This window comes from Physcomitrium patens, chromosome 9, assembly GCF_059467195.1.
Source record: "Physcomitrium patens ecotype Gransden chromosome 9, ASM5946719v1, whole genome shotgun sequence".
In the NCBI taxonomy this organism is placed as follows: Eukaryota; Viridiplantae; Streptophyta; class Bryopsida; order Funariales; family Funariaceae; genus Physcomitrium; species Physcomitrium patens.
The window spans coordinates 6,561,623-6,585,131 of record NC_143418.1 but is presented as its reverse complement, the minus strand read 5'-3'; the positions used below and the strand labels follow the sequence as shown (position 1 = coordinate 6,585,131).

Here is a 23,509-nt window from a genome sequence, read left to right as displayed (position 1 = left end):
ACTTGACCATTCTCATCAATGAAGTTTAACGCATGTGCAGAATGTAGACAGGATGCTGGCAGGCATCTTAAAACCGCGCTTTGATGCACTTTTTTATTCTCTTTTTACATGTCTGGGGAATCTTGAAGGATCGTCTACAGTTCGAAATTGTAATAACAGCCTTTTTCCTTTTTCCCAGTTGCTGCAATCTCAGAGCAGGACAAAGTGGGTGCCAGTCAGTTGTAAGGGCCAGAGCACCGAGCTCAAACACCTCTGGGACAAGTAAAAGATATGTTGCAAATCCATTTGGAAACTTCGACCAATAACGACCAGTGAATACCCTCCAAAAGTTGAAGACAAACAGAAGTGCCTCATGGGTCTAGTACACTTTTTATGATTTTCCTCGAGAACTTTTGACGTTGGTCATGACACGGGTTTCTGAAACATGCCGTCTTCAGAACCATTTAAAGCGAAAGGCGAAAGAGTCTAACTACACGAATCGAAATGTGACTGCAGGTCTATGAGTAGGAAAAAAATAGCAAGCCTCCAGCCTTGCACATGCTATGTCATGAAGGTCCGACAGTGCTATAATTAAACAATGAATCCTGAATTCAAAACAGGGATTCTGTAGAATACAAATCTAGATACTCCAGCAGGTGCATTAGGATTTGAAACGCACAAGATCATGGAGGATCCTGATCCAGAGAAAAAAAATAAAAAACTGAAAATCCAACAGCAGAAGCTCAGAAGCTCGTTCTGAACAGTGACGATGAACTAAGTGGGACTAAATCATTTAGCCATACAAAACGATAAGCTGCAGCATCTCTGAATCCTACGCCGCAGACAAGCTTAGCTCAGACACTACTATATAACACTTCGAAAGCGACAGCTTCACCTAATCACTAAACTCTAAAACTGAAAATCCTAATCTGATGCCGCTGAAAGCTTCCGCCTACATGGCCATCTTTTAAAGCTGGATGAACCTTCCCCAGCTGCAAAAAGAGAATCATTAACGACTTGTTAAAAAATATCATACATCATACCCACCGCCCAATGACGGAAGCAAAATTCAACCAATTTTTTAAGAAATAAACATAAAAATAGAGCGCGCTAAATGCCAACTTATACTGAATATGCACCTAGGTATTAACTTGATGGCCATTGCATCAGATAAGTAGACGGCCTTTCTTTAAGTTCTCATTCCAAGCATTAGAATATACTTCGTAACTGGATTACCTGGGGAACTGAGAAAGGACCCACACGATTGACTGCACACATCGAAAGCCCAAAAGGCCAACCACTCACTATATTCCATAGTGAATTCATGTAAAGGAGGATGCTGAAAGTTCCGTCAGCTGCGTGAAGCGCTGCCCTCGTAAGCACAAATTAATGTTCCGGAAATGTAACAATGGAAGGTGTGAAGCATTCCAAAACTGCTTTTACGTGATACTGAAAAACCAACGACCGTTAATTATAAGACTCCAATCCTACCGACTGCAAATCAATTAAACATTATATAGTATCAACGGCAGGCAAACTCGAACATATTCGAAGGCTGTCATGAATTGATTTTCAAAGAAAATAGCGATGCCAAAAAATCAATGAAAAGATGAAGAACAAGATGAACAAGAACATTACTTTGACGTCCAAACATGTATCATCTACCATCTTGCGCAGCTGTGTCTCCACCCCTGCTTCCCGTAGCCTCACCATACGCGAGCTAATACCATCTCCAGCAGGGTCCAATAAGTTGTTGATACACACCACAGCTACAACTCTGAGCTGAGGGTTGCTCGTGTCTTGCAGAAAATGAGAAAGCCAGGAAGTGTCGTTTGCCGATTGAGAACGAAGGATTGATGCCAGAACCGACTCCTTGTGCACCTCGCTTCCACATGCTAAATTGTTCATTACATAGAGGGCCTAAACGAAGAAACGGAGGATCACCACCATGACTATACAGCCACTTATCCTTCATCCTAATCTCGACCACAGGGACTCCTCATTTTCTAGTCATCTCTCGACGAAGACACAGAATAAAGCCACAACTTCAGGTAAATCTACACCGGTGATCCACTTCGCCTTCATAAAATTTCTAATATGGACAAAACTTTCATCAACAACCTGCCAAGGATCAGCACCAATAAAGGGAAAGGCGCCAAAAAATCAAACCTGTATAGATATCTGAGGACGAGGATTGATGAGCTGCTTCTCTATGGCCTGAAATAATATGCTTCCATCAGGAAAGATTTGATCAACAAAACCTGGATCCCCGTGAACAAGATTTCGCAGAAGAGAGACTGCTTGCTCCTGCACTTCCTCTTCGGGGTCTGCACAATCATGAGCCAAATCATTTCAGCCACATTCAACTAAAGTGAAAATATTCAGAATTTGCTCACGCTGTACCTTAGGCAGTTAAATTCCTTGAATTTAAAGGGAATCTGCTGATTTGCTTCTTCTTGGTGAACATTAGCGACACCGGCGAATTTCAGAAAGCAAAAGCAATGCGCGAAGAGAATCACGATTTACCTCGAATTAGGTCACACAAAGTGGAAACTGTTAGCTCATCCATCACCCGACGCTTCATTGTGATGTCCGCCATGAACAACAAATTCTTCAAAGCCAAAACTGCATTCCGTCTGAGAGTATGTTCCATAGATAGTGCAAGATTTATGAGCTGAGTAACGCCATTAGTTTGCATGAACACCAACTTTTGTGGAGTGAAATCAAGGACTACATTTCCAACAGCAGTCAAGGCTTCAACCTGCAGAACAGCAAAGCAAGAACGTTGAGTCCTGGTTGAGGCACAACAGCTCCAACAGATGTTTCCCGATGGGAATCAAGAATAAGTGATAATCGTAACTAACAAAGTATCGAAGGAAGGTGAATTAAAACTGCATGTGCTTGAAACTCAATTTCCGTGGAAACATATTTTCTTTTGTCCTTCAATGAAAACCTCGCACAAACTTTGTGCTACCTGAACTGCTGGACAAGGATCATTCAAAAGTTGAAGTAAAGGCCGAACAAATTGCTCAGTTGCCAAGCTAGTGCGCAGATTCTGTTACAAACATAACACAGAGACACGTAAATTCTCAGCTTCTGCTGGAAATATCAATAGTCGAAGATTCATACCTGAAATGCTAACATCTCTGTGTCTAATATCCATCAGGACTGGCTTTATTCGGGATACTGCTTGTTATAAGACGACTAAAATTTGAAAAATTCTAAACAAAGGAAGGAGGCAAATCTGCTTATTTTATTTGATCGTTTCCTCAAAAAGAGCACTTGAAGCAAGTTAACAACCATCAAAAACACCACTGTTTATATTACACCCTGCCGAATCAAGAATCAACCTTATTTAAAATAGGTGTAACACAACCAACCTTGACTGACCGAGAGAGACTAGTAATGCAAGAACATGCGGCCACCTTAACCCCTTCACAAGGATGAACCAAAGCTGCGACAAGAGACCCTTGTACCTGCAAGACATCATCATTGTTCAAAGTCAGAACTACCAAATATCATAGCAAATTTGACCGTAAGTTATACATCATTGTATCGACCAAATCTACTGAAAGTTCACTTCTTGTGGTTTGTGATAAAGAAACTACCTCTGAGAGTAATCTAGTCACATATACCCAAGGGCAGAAGCTTTTGAGAAGCAAAAGAAAAAAAGAAAATCGAAATCGACGGTAGAAAGGAGCTAACTGGAACAAATTAGAAGTACATAAGCTAACACTACGAAAGAACCCAAAGGGATGACTAACCAATGAACGGAGCACCAATGGGGCAGCCAAAGCCAACGAGGATTTTAAACTTTCCAGACCTAACACCACCCAGCCCCACCTTAATTAGTCCTACACGACCATCTACTCCGAATTCCTACGTAATTTACCAATTTAACTTCCAAGTGAGTCATACAACAATAGCATGGAGGTGGAAACAGGGTGAGTCTGAGGTATACAACACGTCTATATGATTGGATGGTTTCAATAGAGAAAATGAGGCTAGGCAAGAAATCTCGTTGCAGTGTTCGACTCATTCCGAATATCACCCCAACACAACAGTCACACCTTTGGGCTAACAACAGTACAGTAATAACTCTCACCTGCAATTCCAAAAGCTGCCGTCGGCTCTCCTCGAGTTCAGAACAGAGTTCACTAAGCCCCCATAGCACTCCCTCCAGCTGTTTTGAAGGAACTTCCTCCCGAAGAAGGAATTCGGCTAATTTTTCAACTGCATTCTGATCAGCCGCAGTTTTCTGCAACTCTTCATTATTTGCCACTAAATCAGCTAGTACACCTGATACACGTACCGAGTGTTAAAAGGGAATAGACACTATTTTTGAAGCAAATTCTGACACAACTGTATCATTGGTTATAAGGGGCAATGGATAAAAAGTGAGACCTAAAACCTGTGCTAAAATTTTGAATAACTTACTTGAATGTGTTGTTATAGATAACGCATCTTTCAAACTGGACTTCATGTAAATGAATAGCTCATAACAAGCCAAACGTTAACTTTGAAAAATCTAAACCCTTGATCACATAAACGTTAATTTTCTGGATCATAAAATACCTGGAGCATCCTGTCCAACTTGACCAGGAACTTCCAACAGCTTCATCAAGATGCCCAACATACTGGCTCGAACTTCAGCCTCTTGAGCGTAACCAGCAGAACAAGCCTTTCCAACGTTTGCCAAGCACATACATGCCAGCAATCGCGTTAAAGGAGACTTATATTTAATAAGCCTAATGATTGAAGCCAAAGAATCCCCATTGTTCATCTTGATTAATTTTTCTGACAGCTGTTCATTGCATTTCGTTAACGCTGCCAATGCATCGAGAGCAGCTTCTCGAATTTTAATAGTTCCTGCCAAGAGGTTCACAAGGCTCTGAAGGCCACCAGCGTCCGCAAGCGCTTGCTGGTGCTCCTTGGTTTCACAACACCTAGCAAGAACACGAGCTGCAACTTCTGATACACTCTCGTTATCATGATTCAGAAGCTGTAATAGAAGTTCCATGCGATGTCCTTGAAACATATCGCTCTTTGGAGCCAAAGGCGAGTGAAAGATCATTTTAAGTGCGCGAGCACAAGTTTCCGCAACCTGGGCAGTATAGAATTGTCAAAGAATTGGTAGAGATTATTCCCAACTTCAATTATACAAAGAATGACCGAATCGTGTCCCAGTAAAGCACATCCTGCGTAGACCAAAACGAAAAACCTAATATTGATTCATCGAGCACTCGGTAACACTGTTAGAGGAAGCCTTCTCGTACACCGCTTGCAGGACGAAAACCCCTCAACATACTTGCGAAATAATGGCAGAACTTACAATGCATCAAAAAAAATTTGAAAAAACTTTGTTTGACATATTTAGGTTTTCAAAAGCAAAGGTGTACAAACCGTGAGCCAAAAAATACAAAAGAATGAGAGATTGATTGTGTTGATAGTAGTACCTTGGTGTCTCCATTTTGCAACATTTTTAGCAGATGTGGCAACACGCCGCTGTCTAGGACAGCCCTCACTCCCGCATCAGTCCCACATGCAAAACTTCCCACGGCGGCAGCTGACTGCACCAACAGCGGAATGTCTGTGTCGCTTGCCAAAATCTCCACCACCCGCGGCACGGCCCCCAGCTTTATGTAGGAAAGCTTTTTGGTCTTGTTTCCAATTATTTGATTCTTCACATCCCGCAGCGCCTTGAGTCTGGCCGTGTTGTCTAGAGAGCTTAATCCTTCCACAAGATCTTCGGGCCGAGCCCATGTTGCTGAAGCTGGCATTTTCACCCTTCTCTTATGCTGAACACTTATGGCGTAGCGGAAAATGTGAAAACATAAAAAATTAAAAAAAATGAACACTGACCAACTTTCACTCAAATAGCAATCTCCTTCACCTCTGCATCACCGCCACAACCAGAGCACATTCACTTATGCCGCTACGCCCTAAAACGAGCGAAAACTCACTCCCCCACAACAAGATAACCAAGATATTCAAAACACAAATAACCGCGGCAAACCAACAGGCTCTCTGGCTCAGAAAATATAACTGTCTTTCACCACTCCCACTCAGCGTAAATCACCAGAGAACAACTTCAAAAACCCGACACCACAGATACTGATTCGAATTCTCAGATCAGCCTACGTGCAAACCCCAAATGAAAAAACTATTAATAATTTAAAAACGAATAAATTTCCATAGAGAAGAACTGCCAACTGCACCGCCCACAGACCCAACGACAACAACTTCGAGAGAAACCACAAACCCGGCAGTCATCAGCAACCACGCACCGGAACAGAATCCAAAGTGAGGAAAACAACAGAACCGAGGCAAACGGGAGAGGAGAATTGAAGAATTTCACAACAAAAATTGTTGCGCCTAGCACACCAGCAACGCTACCATAATCACCAGTGGGTTAGATACCTTCGTTCTGCATTGGAGAAGTTTCTCGTCTGCTATTGAACCCCACCACCACGGGTGACCTGGAGTATTGGTGGACCGGCTGCAAGTCTCATGGAGGCAACGACCAGATTTGCTTCAGATGTAAACACTAGCCGCGAATAACCGGCCCTTGGGAAACAAGACCTAGTTGCTTGACTAGGATCCACTTTGAGACTAGTGATTCGCATGTGGTTCAATCGTGCAATAAGATCCTTCTGAAGAGAACATGCAAGGAGCTTGAGGTCAATCCTGCAATTGACCAACTTGCCAATTTACGTTGCAGGTTGCAATCTTACTAAAGAAGAAAACTTTCCAATTTTAACTATAAATAAGTGAAAAATTAGGCACACATGATATACCCTCAGGACTCGATGAGGATGCTTGAATGCTAGTGAGGATGCTTGAATGCTAGTGAGGATGCTTGAATGCTAGTGAGGATGCTTGAATGCTAGTGAGGATGCTTGAATGCTAGTGAGGATGAAGGTGGATGCATTATTTTGTGGACACATTGTAATTTTCTGGCCAAGTTTCTAGCTTACCATGGTCAACAAGTTAGCCATGTATCGCATATTGTTGTATTATGTGTGTTCTTATTTGAGAATGCACTAGGCACCTAGTTATAGAAGGTAAATAAAAATACAACAATAATTCTATGAAGTCTAATAGAGCCTTAAATAAACTTCAAGTAATCCCTAATAAATCCAATCAAACTTTAACCTATTGAAATAAAATTTAAAAAAGTCACAAAAAAAAAAAGAAAAAAAAATCATGATTTAATCTAAAAAAAAATGACAATAAATCTTAAAGAAATAAAAGAAATAATAATAATCTTAAAGAAATACTAAAAATAGAAATATAAAAATCCTATATAAATACTAAAAATAAAAATCCTAATATAATTCTAATTAAAATCCTAATTAAATCTTAACCAAATCTTAGGTCAAATCTTAGGTCAAATCTTAATCAAAATCCTCATTGAGCCTTAATCAAATCTTAGATCAAATCCTAATGAAATCCTAAATCCTAGACAAACCTTAGACAAACCTTAGAAAAATCCTAATCAAATCCTAGTTAAGTTTTAAATCAAATTCTAAGTAAAATCTAATCCTAACCAAATGCTTAACAAACTTTATAATAAAATAGAACTTTGACAACTAATGATTGAACCATTGATATCAACTCAAATTTTGCACACTTTTTGATATCTTAGTTACAAAAAAACACAAGAAAGATGAAATTGATTGCACTTGCCAATTGAGAGAAATGCAAGATAATCCAATTGGATGTTCGGTGTCCTTCTATCTCAACCTAAATGCTAAACTTTCAGTGCCAATATCTCCTTCTTGAACCATTGAATGGCGTTTAAATTTCACTTAAATATTGAAAATTGAGTCTAGTATCCATACAAAAAAAAATCACTTCAATTCAATTCACAAATTGCTAAAGTTCTTAGAAATACTTATTAATCTTCAAACTCTAATTTTTGAGACTTCAACATATAATTATCCTCATATATTTCAATCTAACCATTTGATTAACTTCAAAATTTGCATATACATTTACAACTAGCACACCAACATAATATCCAAATTTCACCCATATATACATTACAAAACTTAAGAAATCTTCAAATTTGTAAACATATTTTTATTTTTCAAATCTTAATCCCATCAAGAATATTACTAATTTTAAAAATCCTTCAAAATCTTGATATTGATTTAAATGATATAAAACTAATGCTTGAAAATCTCTCCTCAAATTTTTTCTCAAAATTTCACTTTCTAATATACCAAAGAATCCTTAAGTCATCATAGATACAAGGTTTTGTGCCTTGGGATTTGATTTTGATCTAGGTTGGCAATTGGTCTTCTTTGGATATTAATTCTTGCCTTCTTGAGGTGAATTTTACTAAAATCTACTTTTAATTCTCTCCTTCACATGCTTATACTATTTAATTTTTTAATCTACTTTGTTTTGTATTATTTATGGTCCTACAAAGTAAGTAGAAGCCCATTTTATAAAAAGACATCATTAATTTATTTTAGTTTTATTATCTTTTTGACTATTGTTTATATTTTTAAGATAATTTTCTACAATATTTTAAAATAAGATCTTTTATAATATAATATTTTCTTTTCTCTTTTATTCATTAGCCATGTTATATCACAATATTGGCCACTTAACTAAAGGAAGGTAAGTAGAAATGTAACAATAATTTTACCAAGTCTGATAGAGCCTTAAATAAACTTCAAGTAATCTTTAATAATCCCAACTAAATTTTAATCACTCAAAATAAAATAAAAATAATTTACAAAAGAAACACAAATATGTCATAATTTAACCTCAAAAAAATATAATAAAAGAACTTCAAGAAAAAATATAAAAATAAAATCTTTAAGAAATAAAAAAAATCTTTAAAAAAATTGATAAATAAAAGTTTGATAAAGAAATAATCAAGAATATTTTAAAATACTAAAAATAAAAAATTAAAAAATAAATAAATTTTGACTAATTGTAATTTAACCATAATTGAAATCCTAATAAATCTTAACCAAATTTAAGAACAAATTTCAATTAAAATCCTAATTAAAATCCTAATGAATCTTAACCAAATTTAAGATCAAATTTTAATTAAAACCCTAATTAAAATCCTAATGAACCTTAACCAAACTTAAGATCAAATTTCAATTGAAATCCTAATTGAAATCCTAATGAACCTTATTTAAATCTTAGATCAAATCCTAATGAAATCCAAAATCCCAAACAATTCCAAAAAAATTCCAAATAAATTTCTATCAATTATTATATGTATTTGAAACCTCAATAAATAATAATTGAATTATAGATCTTAAATAAAAAACATTTAGACTTCAACCAATAAAAAATTAACAAGCATACAAAGTTTGAAAAAAATCAAACTTACCAATTATAAGAAAAGTTCTCAAAACCTCTTGGTTATTGGTCACCATCCTTTTCCAACTTGAATGCTAATCTTTCAACATCAACTTCTCCTTGCTGAATTGTTCAATTGCTCCAAAAATTGGATCGTTTGTAGATATTTGAGTCTTAAGTAAGTTCTCTAAATTTTGCTTCAATCCAACTAGCAGATATTATTAGAACTTAGAATCAATCAATGATCCTAAGTCACAAATTTTTGAGACTATATTCCACAAAAATCCTCATATGCTTCAATTTAATTTCTTGATTGACTTTAAATTTTGTATATGTATTTACAACAAGCACACCAACAAATTTTCCAAATTTCATTTGTATGCATGCTACAAAATTCAAGAAACCTTCAAATTTGTAAACATGGTTTTATTTTACAAAATCTAAATCCACCAAAAAAATTATTAATTTTTAAAATTCCTAAAAATATTAATATTAATCCAAATAAAATGAAACTAATATCCAAAAATCTCTCATCAAGTTTACTCTAAAATCCTATTCTTTAATATATAAAAGAATCCTTGAATTGCCATAGATAAGTAGTTTTATGTCTTAGGGTTTGATTTCAATCTAGATTGACAAGTCCTCTCCAGGTATCAATTTTTAATAATTTGAAGTAAATTTTAATTTAACCTATTATTAATTTTTTTTAGATATGTCTATAATAAATATCTTATCGCATTTACTTTGATTTGGCTCATTCATGCCTTCATAAAGTAAATAAAAGATCCTTTTATAAAAGACAACATTAAGAGTAAATATTTTATTATTATTCTATCATTTATCTTTATTTTTTTACTACATATTTTTACTAATTTCTTCTATAATAACATCCATATTTTTATTTTTTACTATATAGTCATATTACTACATGATAATGTGTTAGTTGTTTATGGAACAAACTAATTATATGGCCTATATATAAATAACTTACCTTATAAATTAAGACATGTGTCTAGCAAAGTCAACACGTGTTGGAGGTCTTATAGTATATTGCCATATAGCTTTTAGTTAGAGAGTATATATAGAGATAGGAGTGAATCCTTTTTCATTCTTATAAATACTTTTTTAGTCTTTAGTTTTATTTTAGGACTCTCTAATCTTCTTATTAATAATAATAGCTATTTTAGTTTAATATTATATCATCTTTAAGTGATTTTTTAATTCTTTTGAGTGACACAAGAGTTTATTGAGGATTTTTTTCTTCAAGATTCATGTCCTTGATAGTATGATAAGAGTACTAACTTATTGTTCTTGTCATGTTTTAAAAATAAGTAGATTATATCACTTGTATTATTATATCTTGAAGGTTATGGACTATCTATTTTTAAATAAATAAATTAGTTTTTTAAAATTGATTTTTTTCTTAAATAAAGTAAATAATCTTTCTTTATAGAAATTTTTATTTGATATTAGAGATTACATATTACCATCCTCTAATTTAATTTTTTGAGCTTGTTTGAGTTGTCTATAGAAGTATAGATTTTGGATGCTATTCTCATCAAAAGTGAGAGTAGATTTACAACTATTACAAATCTCTACAAGCTTGTCAAAAATCTAAGAATAAAAATTACATATATTTCTAACATGAATGATAGAGGTACTATTCTTACATATATGAAAAAATCAAGAATCTATACTAAGAAGTTGTGCAGTTGAAAGAAGCAAGTAGATCAACCTTGGAACTAAATTTAAGAAGTCTTGTTTCTACAAATATAAGAGAAGAAAAGATTAGTATGCCCAAGAAGTTTGATGGAACAAGATCAAAATTTCAAGGATTTTTGTAACAAGTTAAGTTTTATTTAAGTTTGCATCTTTATCCATACCTCAATAGATTTAATCAAGTTAGATTTATAAATACACTTCTATCAAAAAGTGTTCACTCTTGATTTGCATCTTTGATAGAAAAAGATTCACAACTATTATATGATTTGAATTCATTTTTGAAAGTATTTACAACTACATTTGGAAAAAATAATTAAAAAAGAGTAGCAAAAATCAATTTCATGTCACTACAACAAGGATCACAATCAACTACTACATTTGTTATTGAATTCCAAAATCTTGATTGCAATATGGATTGAAATGACAAAGTCTTTATCAATCAATTTTAATATGGATTAAAAGATAATATCAAAGATTTATTGTTTATAATACCAAAAATAGATTCATTAGAGATATTTATTGGTAAAGCCATTATATGCAATAATTGATTCTTTGAAAGATGTAATGAATAAAGATTTGGCTGGAGAAATACAAGTCAAGTCATAATAATACCTTTTAAGTTTTTGGAAGCTTACTTGTCTAAACTAGAGCCTATGCAAATTGATATGGTATGGTTTAAAGTTCTTACTAATCAAGAAAAGACTTATCATTGTCAAGAAGGTTTATGCCAATATTGGAGAGAATCTAAATACATCACTTAACATTATCCAAAGAAGCAATATAATCATAAAATGAAGAGCTTGGTTGTGAAAGAGAAGAAGGTATTGAAAAATGAATTTTTTTAATTATAATAGGGACCATACGGTTGAAATCTTATATAATCTCTAATAAAGGTCTTATTCTTTCTTTAGATCCCTCATCTTATTTTATAGTAGAAATTTATTTAGGACCAAAAAATCACAAAAACTTAGCCCTATTAGATTCAAGAGCCTCAGCCTGTTTTATAAACAAAGACTTTATCAAAAAATAAGATATATCTTTACTTAAGAAAATCAAACTTATTCATGTAGAAATAATAAATAGTCGTTTGTTGTCTTGTGGAGATGTTATATGTAAAATTATTCTTTTAGAAGTAGCAATTAGTACTTATTATAGTTTAATAATATTTAAGGTGATTAAATCTCTTTCTAATTTAATTATTTTAGGATTATTATAATTAAAAAGATATAATCCTTAGATAGATTAAATTTCTTATAATCTTAAATTTTTCCATAGTTTAGCTAAAGATTCGGCTAGGCAAGCAGAAATCCATAAGATTGATGTATTCAAATCATTATTAATAAGTGAGAGAACTTTTATGCATGCTGCAAAAGAAGAATCAACTTTTACTATATATGTGACACCTATTATTGATAGAAAAAGATTTCAAGTAATATTTTAAGTAAATATTAAGATTATCAAGATATATTTTTTTAAAAAATATAGATATTTTTTAAGAATATTGTTCCTATGATTGTATGATTGATCTTCAAGTAAGAGCTCAATTGTCATTTTGAATCATTCTATAGCATATCACAAAAAAATTTGGGTGCACTTAAAGAGTATATTGATGAAAATTTAGATGATAACTTCATACATCATTTAAAATCTCCAACTAGGATTTTTATCTTATTTGTGAAAAAAAAGACTTATCATTATAGATGTATTTGGATTATTGAAGAATCAATAAGATCACCATTAAAAATCTGTATCTTCTATCTTTGAGTTCATGACAACTTGATTAATTAAATTAAGTAAAGTTCTATATAAAAATAGATCTACAAAGAGCATACAATCTAATATGCATTAAAAAAGGTGATGAATAGAAAATTATATTTAAAATCAGATATAGATATTTTAAATATAATTTTATTCTTTTCGAACTCACAAACATACTAATTACTTTTTAACATATCATGAATGTTATTTTTCATGAATTTCTTAATGATTTTATTTTGTTTTATTTAGAAGAAATTCTAATCTACTTTAAAAACATAGAATAATATGAATTTTATATTTGTTATATATTACAAAAACTTAAAGATACAAGATTATATGCCAAAATAAAAAAGTGTATAATCTCACTATTCAAGTTAACTTCTTACAATACATCATTTCTAATAAAGAACTAATGATAGATCTAAAGAAGGTCTAGACTATTATAATTTGGAAGATTTCAAAAACAATCAAAGATATATAATTTTTTTGAGATTTGCCAATTATTAAGAGATCTTCATTTTTTTTTTTAATAAGTTGTGGTTATTTTTATACGTTTGATATGTGAAGACAAATTTGAGTAGAATAAAGAAGTTAAAGCATCTTTTGAAGCCTTAAAATATATTTATTTTGTAATAATATTGTATTGCATTGATTTTTTAAGGCATTCTTTATGGAAATAAATACATTAAACTTTGCTATAGATATCATTATCATATGGTATAATTTTTTATTTAAGAATACATTGAATATCTAGTTGTAGAAATTTTAGCTTTAATTTATTGGAAAAGTTTTAATAATTGATATATTTTTATTATAAAAGCCAAATTAATATAATAATATCAAAAGATATTTTATTAATAAAAATCTTTTATATTTTAGAAGTTTAAGGCTTTCTAAAGCATCGAAAAATGCCCTAATATCCTTTAATATATCAAATTATAATCAATTATTTGCTAGTGAGTTTGATTTCCTTTAAATTCAAAAGAAATCCATAATCTTCTTAAAAATATCCATCTTTATATCATAAGTTTTTCATAGCTTTATATCTCTATTTTTAATATTTATGTAAATTCTTGGCTCCCAAAATCCCCTTTACTTTGCATAAAATATAATAATTATAGTAAAATTCTTTCAAAATATTTTTTTCTTGCAAAGGATTTTTTTTCCTTGAACTCTAAAAATTCATATCTCTTAATCTAGTTATTCAATTTTTTTTCAAATTTCTCTTGAGCTTTACCACAAAATAAATAAATTATAAATATATTATAGATTATTTGGCATCTTAAAAATCCTAGCAGGTGCTTTAAATCCTAATTTATAAGCATCAAAAAACCATTTTCTTCATATCTTAAAAATCCAAAATTCAAATACTACAATTTTTTTGAATAAAGTTTAGTAATACAAAAACACACATTCTTAGAAATTTTTAGCTAAAATCTTGTTAAATTGCTCAAAATATAGGTTAAACTACAACTACTAGTGAATCAAGTGACTTACTACACTTTGATTGTTTGTGTTGAATTCAACTTCCTATAACTCCTTCATTTTAACTTAGAATTCATTAAGTAATATATAAAGAAGTATAGCTAAAAAAGTGCCTTATATAACCTTGATTGCCGATCCTTCATTGCTTTTTTTAGGCACATGCTATATTCAAAAGAGTAATAATAGATACAAAATCAACACCTTAATTTTGAGTACCTATATTTCTTTCATAAAAATTCCAAATCATCCAAAATTTGTACCAAAATTATAGCCAAAAATCTAAATTCTTTGATCAAGACCTTTTAAGTTTTTATAGCCTCAAAAGAATAATCTTAATTCCTAATAAGGCCTCAAGCAACCTCCTTGAAGCCCATTGGACATGCCTTTTAGCCAATAACAATAGAGATTTTCATCATCTATCTCCATTTATCGATATGGATGCCTTAACTATTCTTTTTGCTACCAAAATTCTTCTCTAATATCTTTTTTTTATAATAAAATTTACATAATATATGTCATAAATATAAAATAAATGAAATAAAATAAGATTTCAGGAGTCATCAATGTCTAATAAAGGTGGCTCTAAGTACTTAAATTATTATCAATATAAAATCAACTTTAATATTGGCCCTTTTAAATTTTAGATTTTTAAGCAAAAAAAATCTAACAATATGACTTTTATTATATTGTATATTAAATTATATATTAAATATATACATACATTATTTTTACATAATAGCCAAATTACAACATGTACCATTTTGTTAGAAATGGAAGCAAATAACAAGCTCCATCAAATAGCTTTTTATTCTAAGAAAGTTTCAATAGTTGAAATTAGCTATGAGATCCATGGCAAGGAGCTTCTTGCAATTGCGGATTCATTTCAATAATGGCATCACTATCTAGAATGTGCCTCAAGTCCAATCATTGTTTCCATTTTATAGTTTGGCTATCATGTGACAATAATTCATATATATTTTTAATATATAAATTATTATACAATAAAGTGAAAGCTATATTTTTAGATTTTAGTTAGTTATAAAATATGGTTAGATTGATACTTTGAAATAATTTGTCTAAAAAGGCTACTATTGAATTGATTTTATGTTGATAATAGTTTTTATATATTTAGAGCCATCTTTATTAGACATTGGTGATTCTTAAAATCTTATTTTATTTCTTTTATTTGATATTTAGAGCACATATTATGTAAAACTTATTAGAAAAATGATTAAAAAAAATATTTTTGTATAAAAAGGTAGTTAAGTCATTCATATAGATGAATAGAGATGGGTGATGAAAATCTCCATTTCTATTGGCTGAAAGTCATATCCAATGGCTTTTAAAGAAGCTGACCAATGCCTTATTAAGAATTAAGATTATTCTTTTTAGGACATTCAAACATTGGAGATTATGATCATCAAATTTAAGATTTTGGATATGATTTTGGTAATTTTTTGTATAATTTGGAATTTCCACATTATCTAAGATAATTAAAGATGGAAATATGGAGCTATAATAAAAATCTAACTTCTTGGCTACTTTTAGATTGAATTCCACTTGATAATTTTTTACACAATTTTCAACCAATATATCTTTCTAATTACATCCAATCTTGTTAGAATTGCCTCAATTTTAGCAAATGTAGCAAAATATGAAGTCAAATAAACCTCTATTATTTGAAAGTTTATTCTAATTTACAATGATTTAAATATCTTAATTCTCTAACAAGTTCATATTACTTATTTGATTAAATATCTATTTTTTTTAATAAAAACTTCAATTATGATCAAAATAAATTTTTCTAATAAGTGATTTATTTTAATTTATTATTATTATTTAGCTTACAATTTAATGGCATAAGTTTTCTCCTATTTTTTTTTAACTTTTTAATTCTTTGTGAATTAAATTCCATCTTTAACTTCCACAACAATAACTCGTCGACTTAAATAATACAATAAAAATTCACACTTAAAAAAAATTATGTCATTTATTTTAAGTTTATAAAAAATTTAATTTTTATCTAACATTAATTATCATCCAAAAATCTAAAATTCATCAAAAAATATTTCCATCCACAAATAAATTTTCATCCACAAATAACTTTTCATCTATAAATGAGAACTCATCAACCTCAATCAACCTTTATTTATAATTTTTCATCTACTTTGAATCCTAATTCATCCAATTATATTTGTTCATTCAACAAAGATTTTTAAATACCTTGAATTATTTAATAATTTCAAAATTATTCAATTTATAAACATGATTTTTATATAATCCATACTATCTAAAAAAAAATTCACAAAAAATAGTATGGTTAAAAATAAGAACTCTTGCAATTGCTAAACTATAATGCTTTAGAACCTTGGTAGCCTCCAAAGTCTCTTCTATTAGAAGCACACTTCTTTTCCAACTAGTTTGTATTTCTTTGGTGATTCTAAATGGTACAAAGTTGTCTAATCTTCAAAACCTATAATTGTTGCTCCAGATTTTTAAATTAATTAAATAAAAATAAATACTTTTAATGCCAATGCCTTTTTTGCTAAACATAAAACCTTGTTAGAATATATAATATAATATTTTGAAATACTTACAACTATAAAAGATTGATGTTGAGCCTGATAAGTAGAAAGTACTTCTAGTCTTGAGCACTTCAGCTTCACCTTTACATTGATTGCTCTAAAATTTGGTGAATACCACTGTGGATGTTAGTTCTAATTCTATGTCCATCATTGATCTGATATAAAGCTCCCAATCTTAACAATTTGGTATAGATTTTTGCTACAAAAGAATCCAATGTTGACCTTCTGTTGATCGATTTTATCTGTAAGTTATGGAATTGGTTCATTGGTGTATTTAGTAAAAAAAAAAACAAATAATGATGCTTAAAGTTATTAGTTCAATGAGTTAGTATAATAATTTTGAGATAAATTGAAATAAAAATAAAAATAAAATGTAAGTTGCTAGAATGGATTTTTTGTAGAATTATCATTGAAAAGGGATTTTAAATTACATATCTTTTTTTAAATTTAGCTAATAGAAATTTATAATATTATTTATAATAGATTTTTTTATTAAAAGTTTAATTAGATTAGGAGCTAAATATAAATTAGATTTGATCAATTATAAAATAATTAAAATAAAAATAAAATAATAATAGAAAAAAATAGAAGAAAAAGTAAAAATAAAATAAAAAGAAGAAAAGTAATTAGCTGGTAGAAGAGAATAAGGAAAGAAGTAAAATTAGAAAAAAGTAGAGAAAAGAAGAAAAAATCAAGAAACATAGAAGAAAGAAAGTAGGAGAAAAAGAAAAAAAAGATAAAATAAAAAGAAAGAGAGAAGAAGAAAAAGAAAACAAGAAGATGACAAAAATGACAAGAGGCTCCTCAAAAACAATGATAGCCTGTTTGTCAATAGAAATTCGGTTGCTTGGATCTCTTTCTCTTATTTTTATTTTTATTTTTAGATTCTTTTTGAACTCTATAGATTGTAAGATGAACTGCAACATAAGAAGCAACAATGTTATTTTTTTTCTTTACTATGGTGCAATGAAGGTGGATTAATGAACCTTTATTTTCTTTGGTAGTGATCTCTTATGGAAATTGAGTTGTAGTAGTGTTTGGCAATGAAGTGGCATTCTATTCTTCTTTGATTTTAATTCTACAATGGTTACCTATATAGGTGGTAGTCACTTTTTTGAAGATTTTTTTATTATCATTAATTGTGTAGATACCAATAGTATTGATAGAGTATCAATTGGCTTAAGATCAAAGTTTCTTATTTTCTAATTATTTTTTATTTTACAATTCAGAAATTGGTATTATTAGAATGCCAAAAATTATAAGATATGGCATTTTTAGGATAAGAGGTGACAAAATTGTATTCCTATTGTTTCTTCTATTTTTAACTTAGTGGAACTTACGGCTAGAAAAGTATTTGACTTGCATTAAGGTCAGTGGACCATGATCATGGTTTTTTTTTAAGCAATATTAGAAGATTCAAATCGCCAATGCTTCTATGTCGATATTGTTATTATTTATCTACTTAAAATATTAGATTTTGATCTAGGTTGAATTTTAAAGTCAATGGTATAGTTGATTCTAATAGTATAAGAATTCTTTAGTTGTATTAAAAGTGAAACATGATTGGACTATCTCAAAATTCAAAACCCTTCTAATTCCCAATAACATAAATCCTATTACAATATAAGACAGAGTAGACTACAATAAAAAAATAGAATAGAAATAAAGAAGAAGATACAAAATCAAACTTTATTAAGAAAAAAGGTCTAAAATTATACCTAATCAGATATCCAAATGGCCATAGCTAATTCTATTTATACTTTGTTTAACTATCATAGAACTTTCAAGAATGTTCTTAATAAAAGATTCTATCTAGATAACCACCTAAGGCTCTTTTTAAAATGTTTCATAGTAGATCCTACCTAAATAACTATCCTAATCTCTTTTTAGAATGTTCTATGGTAGATCGTACATAGCCTATTAATCTAGCTTTAATTTTAAAAATTTCTATAAATTTTTCAAACATAATTTCAATTATCTGTTAGGGACATAGTCCTTAGAACCTTCTAGAGACAAGTTTCTAGAACCTTCTAGAAGCTAGTCTCCAGAACCTTCTTTTAGTTGGTAGAGATATTAGGGACATAGTCCTTAGAACCTTCTAGAGACAAGTTTCTAGAACCTTCTAGAAGTAAGTCTCTGGAACCTTTTAGAAGCTTCCTAGTTGGTAGAAGTTGCTTGAGAAGCTTCCTAAATAGGAGTATATATTGGAATCGAGGCTGAAGAGTTCTTTAGTCTCGATAACACATCTCTTGAAACTCTAGCTCACGTCTCTGGTATTGTTCTTGTATTCATCTGATTAATCTAATTCTTGTCAGTTCTTCTTGAACTTCTTGTTAGATCTTGAGTCTGTATTTCTATATCCGTGACAGTTTCTCGAGACTTCACTCACCTCAGATATCAGAGCTAGTTTCTTCATCGTTAGAGTGTGGACTACCTTCTCTGCTTGGAAGTCTACTAGCATTTTAGAGGCTATTGATTACCCTCCTCTAAACTGATACTTCTTTTGTTACAACATTGGAGTCTTATTCTTCTTGGAGATAGTGGATTACCCTTTTCTTGAAGCTCTTAAGGCATTTTAGAGGTTGTAGAGTACCCTCCTCTAAACCAATATTGTCTTCTTGTAGTCATTTCTGTCCTTCTCTTAGAATGGCCGGGGGCCAAGACATTAATATGATGGAAAGTTCGGAGTCTAAGTTGGATGCTATCATGAATGCCCTCGCTACGTTATCGCAAAGAAGTGCAGAGATTGAAGGAGTCATGGCAAGGCTTCATAATGATAGAGGATCTGAGATGGCACAATCTAGGTTGCACCAGCCTCAAACTTCTGCACTTGAAGAAACAACTTTGCCTCAGGTTCGACAAGCACTGCTGGTTCTACAACATAAGAAGCCCCGAGTTAGCCTTCCGGACAAGTTCGATGGTACACATTCCAAGTTTCGAGGATTCGTCAACCAAATCAGGTTGATAACAATTTTACAGCCTAAATGCTATCCAACGGAGGAGTCACGTGTTGGGCTTGTTGGAACCTTACTTACAAGGCAAACTCTATCATGGTTTACTCCTTTGTTTGAGAAACGATCGTCCATACTAAATAACTTTGAAACCTTTTTAGAGGCATTTGCGGAAGCATTTGGTGAACACGATAAGGTTCGATGGGCTACAACAAAGATCCGATCACTACGACAAAGGATGCACTCTACATCAGTTTATGCATCGAATTTCAGGCAATTAGTATGCGACATCAATTGGGACGAAGAAGCGTTGATGAGTCAATTCTATTGGGGTTTAAGGGACGATGTCGTGTTGTAACACGAGTATACCGTGAAAATGTAAAGAAAGGGGATTTTTATTAATGTTCAGTTACCTCAAATATTGGGAGCAACGACCGATTCCAATGCCAAGATTCAGGGGCCAGTTCAGACACCCCATCACAGTCGGTCAGGACATACTTACCAGTAATAAAATGCCCCGTTCGAGTTCAATAGTAGGAGAACAGAATCGAAAGGAGTAAATCGATGACTAAGCGAGCCTGACGCGAAGGACCAATTTGATCCAATTACAGGAACATCCAGGTCTTACCACGGGCCTCTTAGCCAATATGAGACCTGATTTGGTTGGGCGACTCAATGTCGTCTCGATTATGGAGATTTCGATTCTGTTTCAGGCTGTCCTGTTCTCTGTGCCGTTTCAAGGAATGTTGTTTCCAGAAAAAGAACCTTTTAAAAGGTAAAAGATGGAGGAGAAAGCTCTGACGGTGGAGCCAATTCTGGATCCAAGACGGAAGATTGAAGAAATTCAGAGGCTAGGATTTGAGAGGGAAAAAAAAAAAAACATTCGGAAATGGTTAGGGTGGAGGAGAGGATTCAAAGATTCGGAAATTAGGGAGGTTAAGAAAAAGGGAGGATACAAGGTTTTTGGATAGGAATCAAAAAAGGAACTTCTGGTGATCAATGTTGAAAGATCGATGTGTTGTACTGGTGAATCGAGGTTTTAATGAAGTGGGTGTGATTACTCTTGATTGTTTTATAAAATCGAAGTTACATCTGTGATTGAAGAATTAAAAAGGTATCTATAAGATTGAGTATGTAGAGTGAATGAAAATTTTTGGGTTAATCTAACAAGACAGTTAGTGGATACAAGGTCGTGAGTATAAAGCGATATTGAAGATTAGTAGATTGGGTTGTTCGAGGTTCTTTGTAATATCTAGAGACTTATCGGCTGGGACAAAAAGGATTTCGATGAGCAGTCGAAGGACATCCGTATAGATTTATGATATATTCTTGTAATCGTTTATATTCCAGTAGTCAAAAACTGATAGACTGCTTGAATATTAGCGAATCTCTATACTATCTTCTATAGCAAGATGTCCAGTGCGTTCTCGAGCAAGAAAGCACGTAATACGACATAAGTGGTAAATCCAATGTGAAAGCTTGAGGTGGAAGGTATTTGATTTCATTTGATTTTATTTTTATTTTTATGGAGAACGAAAATAAAATTTTTGAAGGATCTTTGGAAGGAGTTTCTGGTGGGGGTTCTTCTAAAGGATAAGGTATGCACATGGATCTGACTTTCGCTAGTATGTTTCAAGCCTTCTCATTATCAATGCATCAACAGCAAAGTAATGATCGAAAAGAAGCTTTGGCAAGCAAAGCATTGCAAGCAGTGGTCAATAAAATTGATCAATTTGATGGAAGGAATATTTCAAGGTATTTAAGATGTTATGTTCATGAAATGAAATTAAATCGGATTTCTGAGAAGAAAATGGTTGAATTATTTGAACTTGCCATGATACCGGAGATAAGAGACCATATTACATTGATTACGGATCATTATGAGAATTCATGGGAGGTTTTTTAACATACATTGAAAGACGAATATTTTTTGGAAGATGCTGATCGCGTTACTAAGAAGCTGTTTTTGGAATGGATTGAACGGCCTAACAAGAATTTGCAAGCAACAGAGCAACAAAGGAAATTTGAGAGGCAGTACTCTCAATTATCAAAGGTAGAAAAATTGACATTGGAGTCGAACAAAGTATATCTATTTCTTCAAGCTGCTGATGGAGAATTGCAAGGAAAATTGGAACTCCTTCTTGAAGACAAAAAAGAAGATGAAGGATTGACAACAAAGTGGAAGAACGTTGAAGATGCGGTGGAGTTGCTTGCAAAAAGAGAAAGGAGGAAGGATAGGAGCAATATTTCAAAAATAATATAAGCACCTAAACATCTAGTATGTACAACACCACCAACAATGCCTCCAGTTCAACCTTCGACATCCTTATCAAAGAAAGCAGATATGGGGATTGTAGAATGTATAAATGACTTTTCTGGTTCGTTATCAGTTAAATAGTAGTAATGTTGGGATTTAGACGAATGGTTAGTTCGATTAGTTGTTAATAGTAGGAAGTTAGGAACATATGTGGTTAAGAAGCCAAAGTTTCACAACCTGTGGAATCTGCTGAATGACGATTCATATTTTGGTAGGATAAAGAGGTTGAGGAAGAAGGAATGAGGGCCAGACTGTGATAGTCGTGAGTCAGAGTAAAGCTTGGAGCTACCCTTTTGTTTTCTTTGCTTTTGTGTTTTTCTTTAGTATTGGATTTAAGAAAAGGATTGCTGAAACTGTGATTGAGATATAGAAAATTATGAATTCGAATTAATTAATTTGGAGAAAGAAAGTGTGATTGTGATAATAGAGATTATTACATTGTGATAGTAGCACTAGAAGATTGAGTAAAAGTAAAGGAATTGAGAATTGAAGTACTGTGGAAAGAGATTAAGCATCCTGTAGATGTCAGGAATGTCACTGATATTGAATAGCTGCAAGGCAGTGAACGATTGCAGAAATTGTGAAGGGATTGAATTGAGTGTCAAGGACAAGAACTCGATGAAAGCTAAAGAGTAAGTGAGACTTTTCTCAAAAAGAAATAGGACAAAATAGAAATATGTATATTAAGAAAGAAACTGGAATGGCTATTGCCAAAATACAAGAAAACTAGAGACCCTTGAAACTAGACTAGAAGCAAGAAAGGAGTTGACAAGAGTGAAGAAGCCTTCACTCTTGTCTCTATATATACTATCTAACTAGGGGCTACGTGGCGACGTTCTATAGGACCTCCAATATGTGTTGACTTTGTAGGACACATGCCTTGACTTACAAGGCAAGTTTTTCTACGTGTGGGCCACATAGTTAGCTTGATCTTCAAGCTAACAACATGTGTGGCACATGGCCAACTTGTTGACCACGTTTCTAATCCAAAAAGTCAATTAAAGACACCTATGAAGTCAAAGCAGCGTCTAGGAAGTTTCTAGGAAGCTTCTATATTAAATATTATATAATTAACTTACTTTTATCTACTTTTACTTATTTCTACCTATTTCTATATGTAATTATTAGCTTACATGATTATGGCCATGACATTACCCCCCCTTCTAGAGACGAGTTCCACGAGGAGCAGTCATCATATGTTGAGGAAATCTATGATGCGACGAATTATATTCGCCACATACTCTGATCTCTGTTCTCTTCGAAGATGATTGATAGGGCCTCTCAACCATCGGTAGTGTCCCATACCAGGGCGGGAAGACCACCCAGTTATTTGATCATTATTGAGGCCTTCATAACTTCCTTCGAATAGAATATTCGGAACA

At 32.1% G+C, this 23,509-nt stretch overlaps 1 protein-coding gene across 5 annotated transcripts; it reads right to left on the bottom strand.

Annotated features, from left to right (window-relative positions):
• Positions 1 to 543: 543 nt before the first annotated feature.
• LOC112286962 (uncharacterized) lies at positions 544 to 6,541 on the bottom strand. Of its 5 annotated transcripts, none has more exons than XM_024529457.3 (11): positions 6,400 to 6,541; positions 5,436 to 5,874; positions 4,555 to 5,083; positions 4,085 to 4,278; positions 3,360 to 3,455; positions 2,954 to 3,034; positions 2,506 to 2,740; positions 2,149 to 2,306; positions 1,618 to 1,899; positions 1,216 to 1,428; positions 544 to 971 (listed from the first exon to the last, which is right to left on the bottom strand). In XM_024529457.3, the coding sequence occupies exons 2-10, from the start codon at positions 5,757 to 5,759 to the stop codon at positions 1,366 to 1,368; spliced, it is 1,962 nt and encodes a 653-aa protein (XP_024385225.1). In that variant the 5' UTR covers positions 5,760 to 5,874; positions 6,400 to 6,541; the 3' UTR covers positions 544 to 971; positions 1,216 to 1,365. The 5 variants fall into 5 exon arrangements, with proteins under 5 accessions (XP_024385225.1, XP_090109150.1, XP_024385226.1 ...); XM_090253024.1 differs by having other exon boundaries at positions 1,216 to 1,334; XM_024529458.3 differs by having other exon boundaries at positions 6,267 to 6,407.
• Between the last annotated feature and the right edge of the window lie 16,968 nt (positions 6,542 to 23,509).

What these genes read in the sequence shown, in the direction of transcription:
- LOC112286962 (XM_024529457.3), bottom strand. Translation starts at nt 5,759, where the DNA reads ATGCCAGCTTCAGCAACATGGGCTCGGCCCGAAGATCTTGTGGAAGGA. An exon ending in GGCAGCTTTTGGAATTGCAG is followed by an intron (nt 3,456 to 4,084) that starts GTGAGAGTTATT and finishes GATGTCTTGCAG; the next exon opens with GTACAAGGGTCTCTTGTCGC. An exon ending in TTTGTGTGACCTAATTCGAG is followed by an intron (nt 2,307 to 2,505) that starts GTAAATCGTGAT and finishes ATGATTGTGCAG; the next exon opens with ACCCCGAAGAGGAAGTGCAG.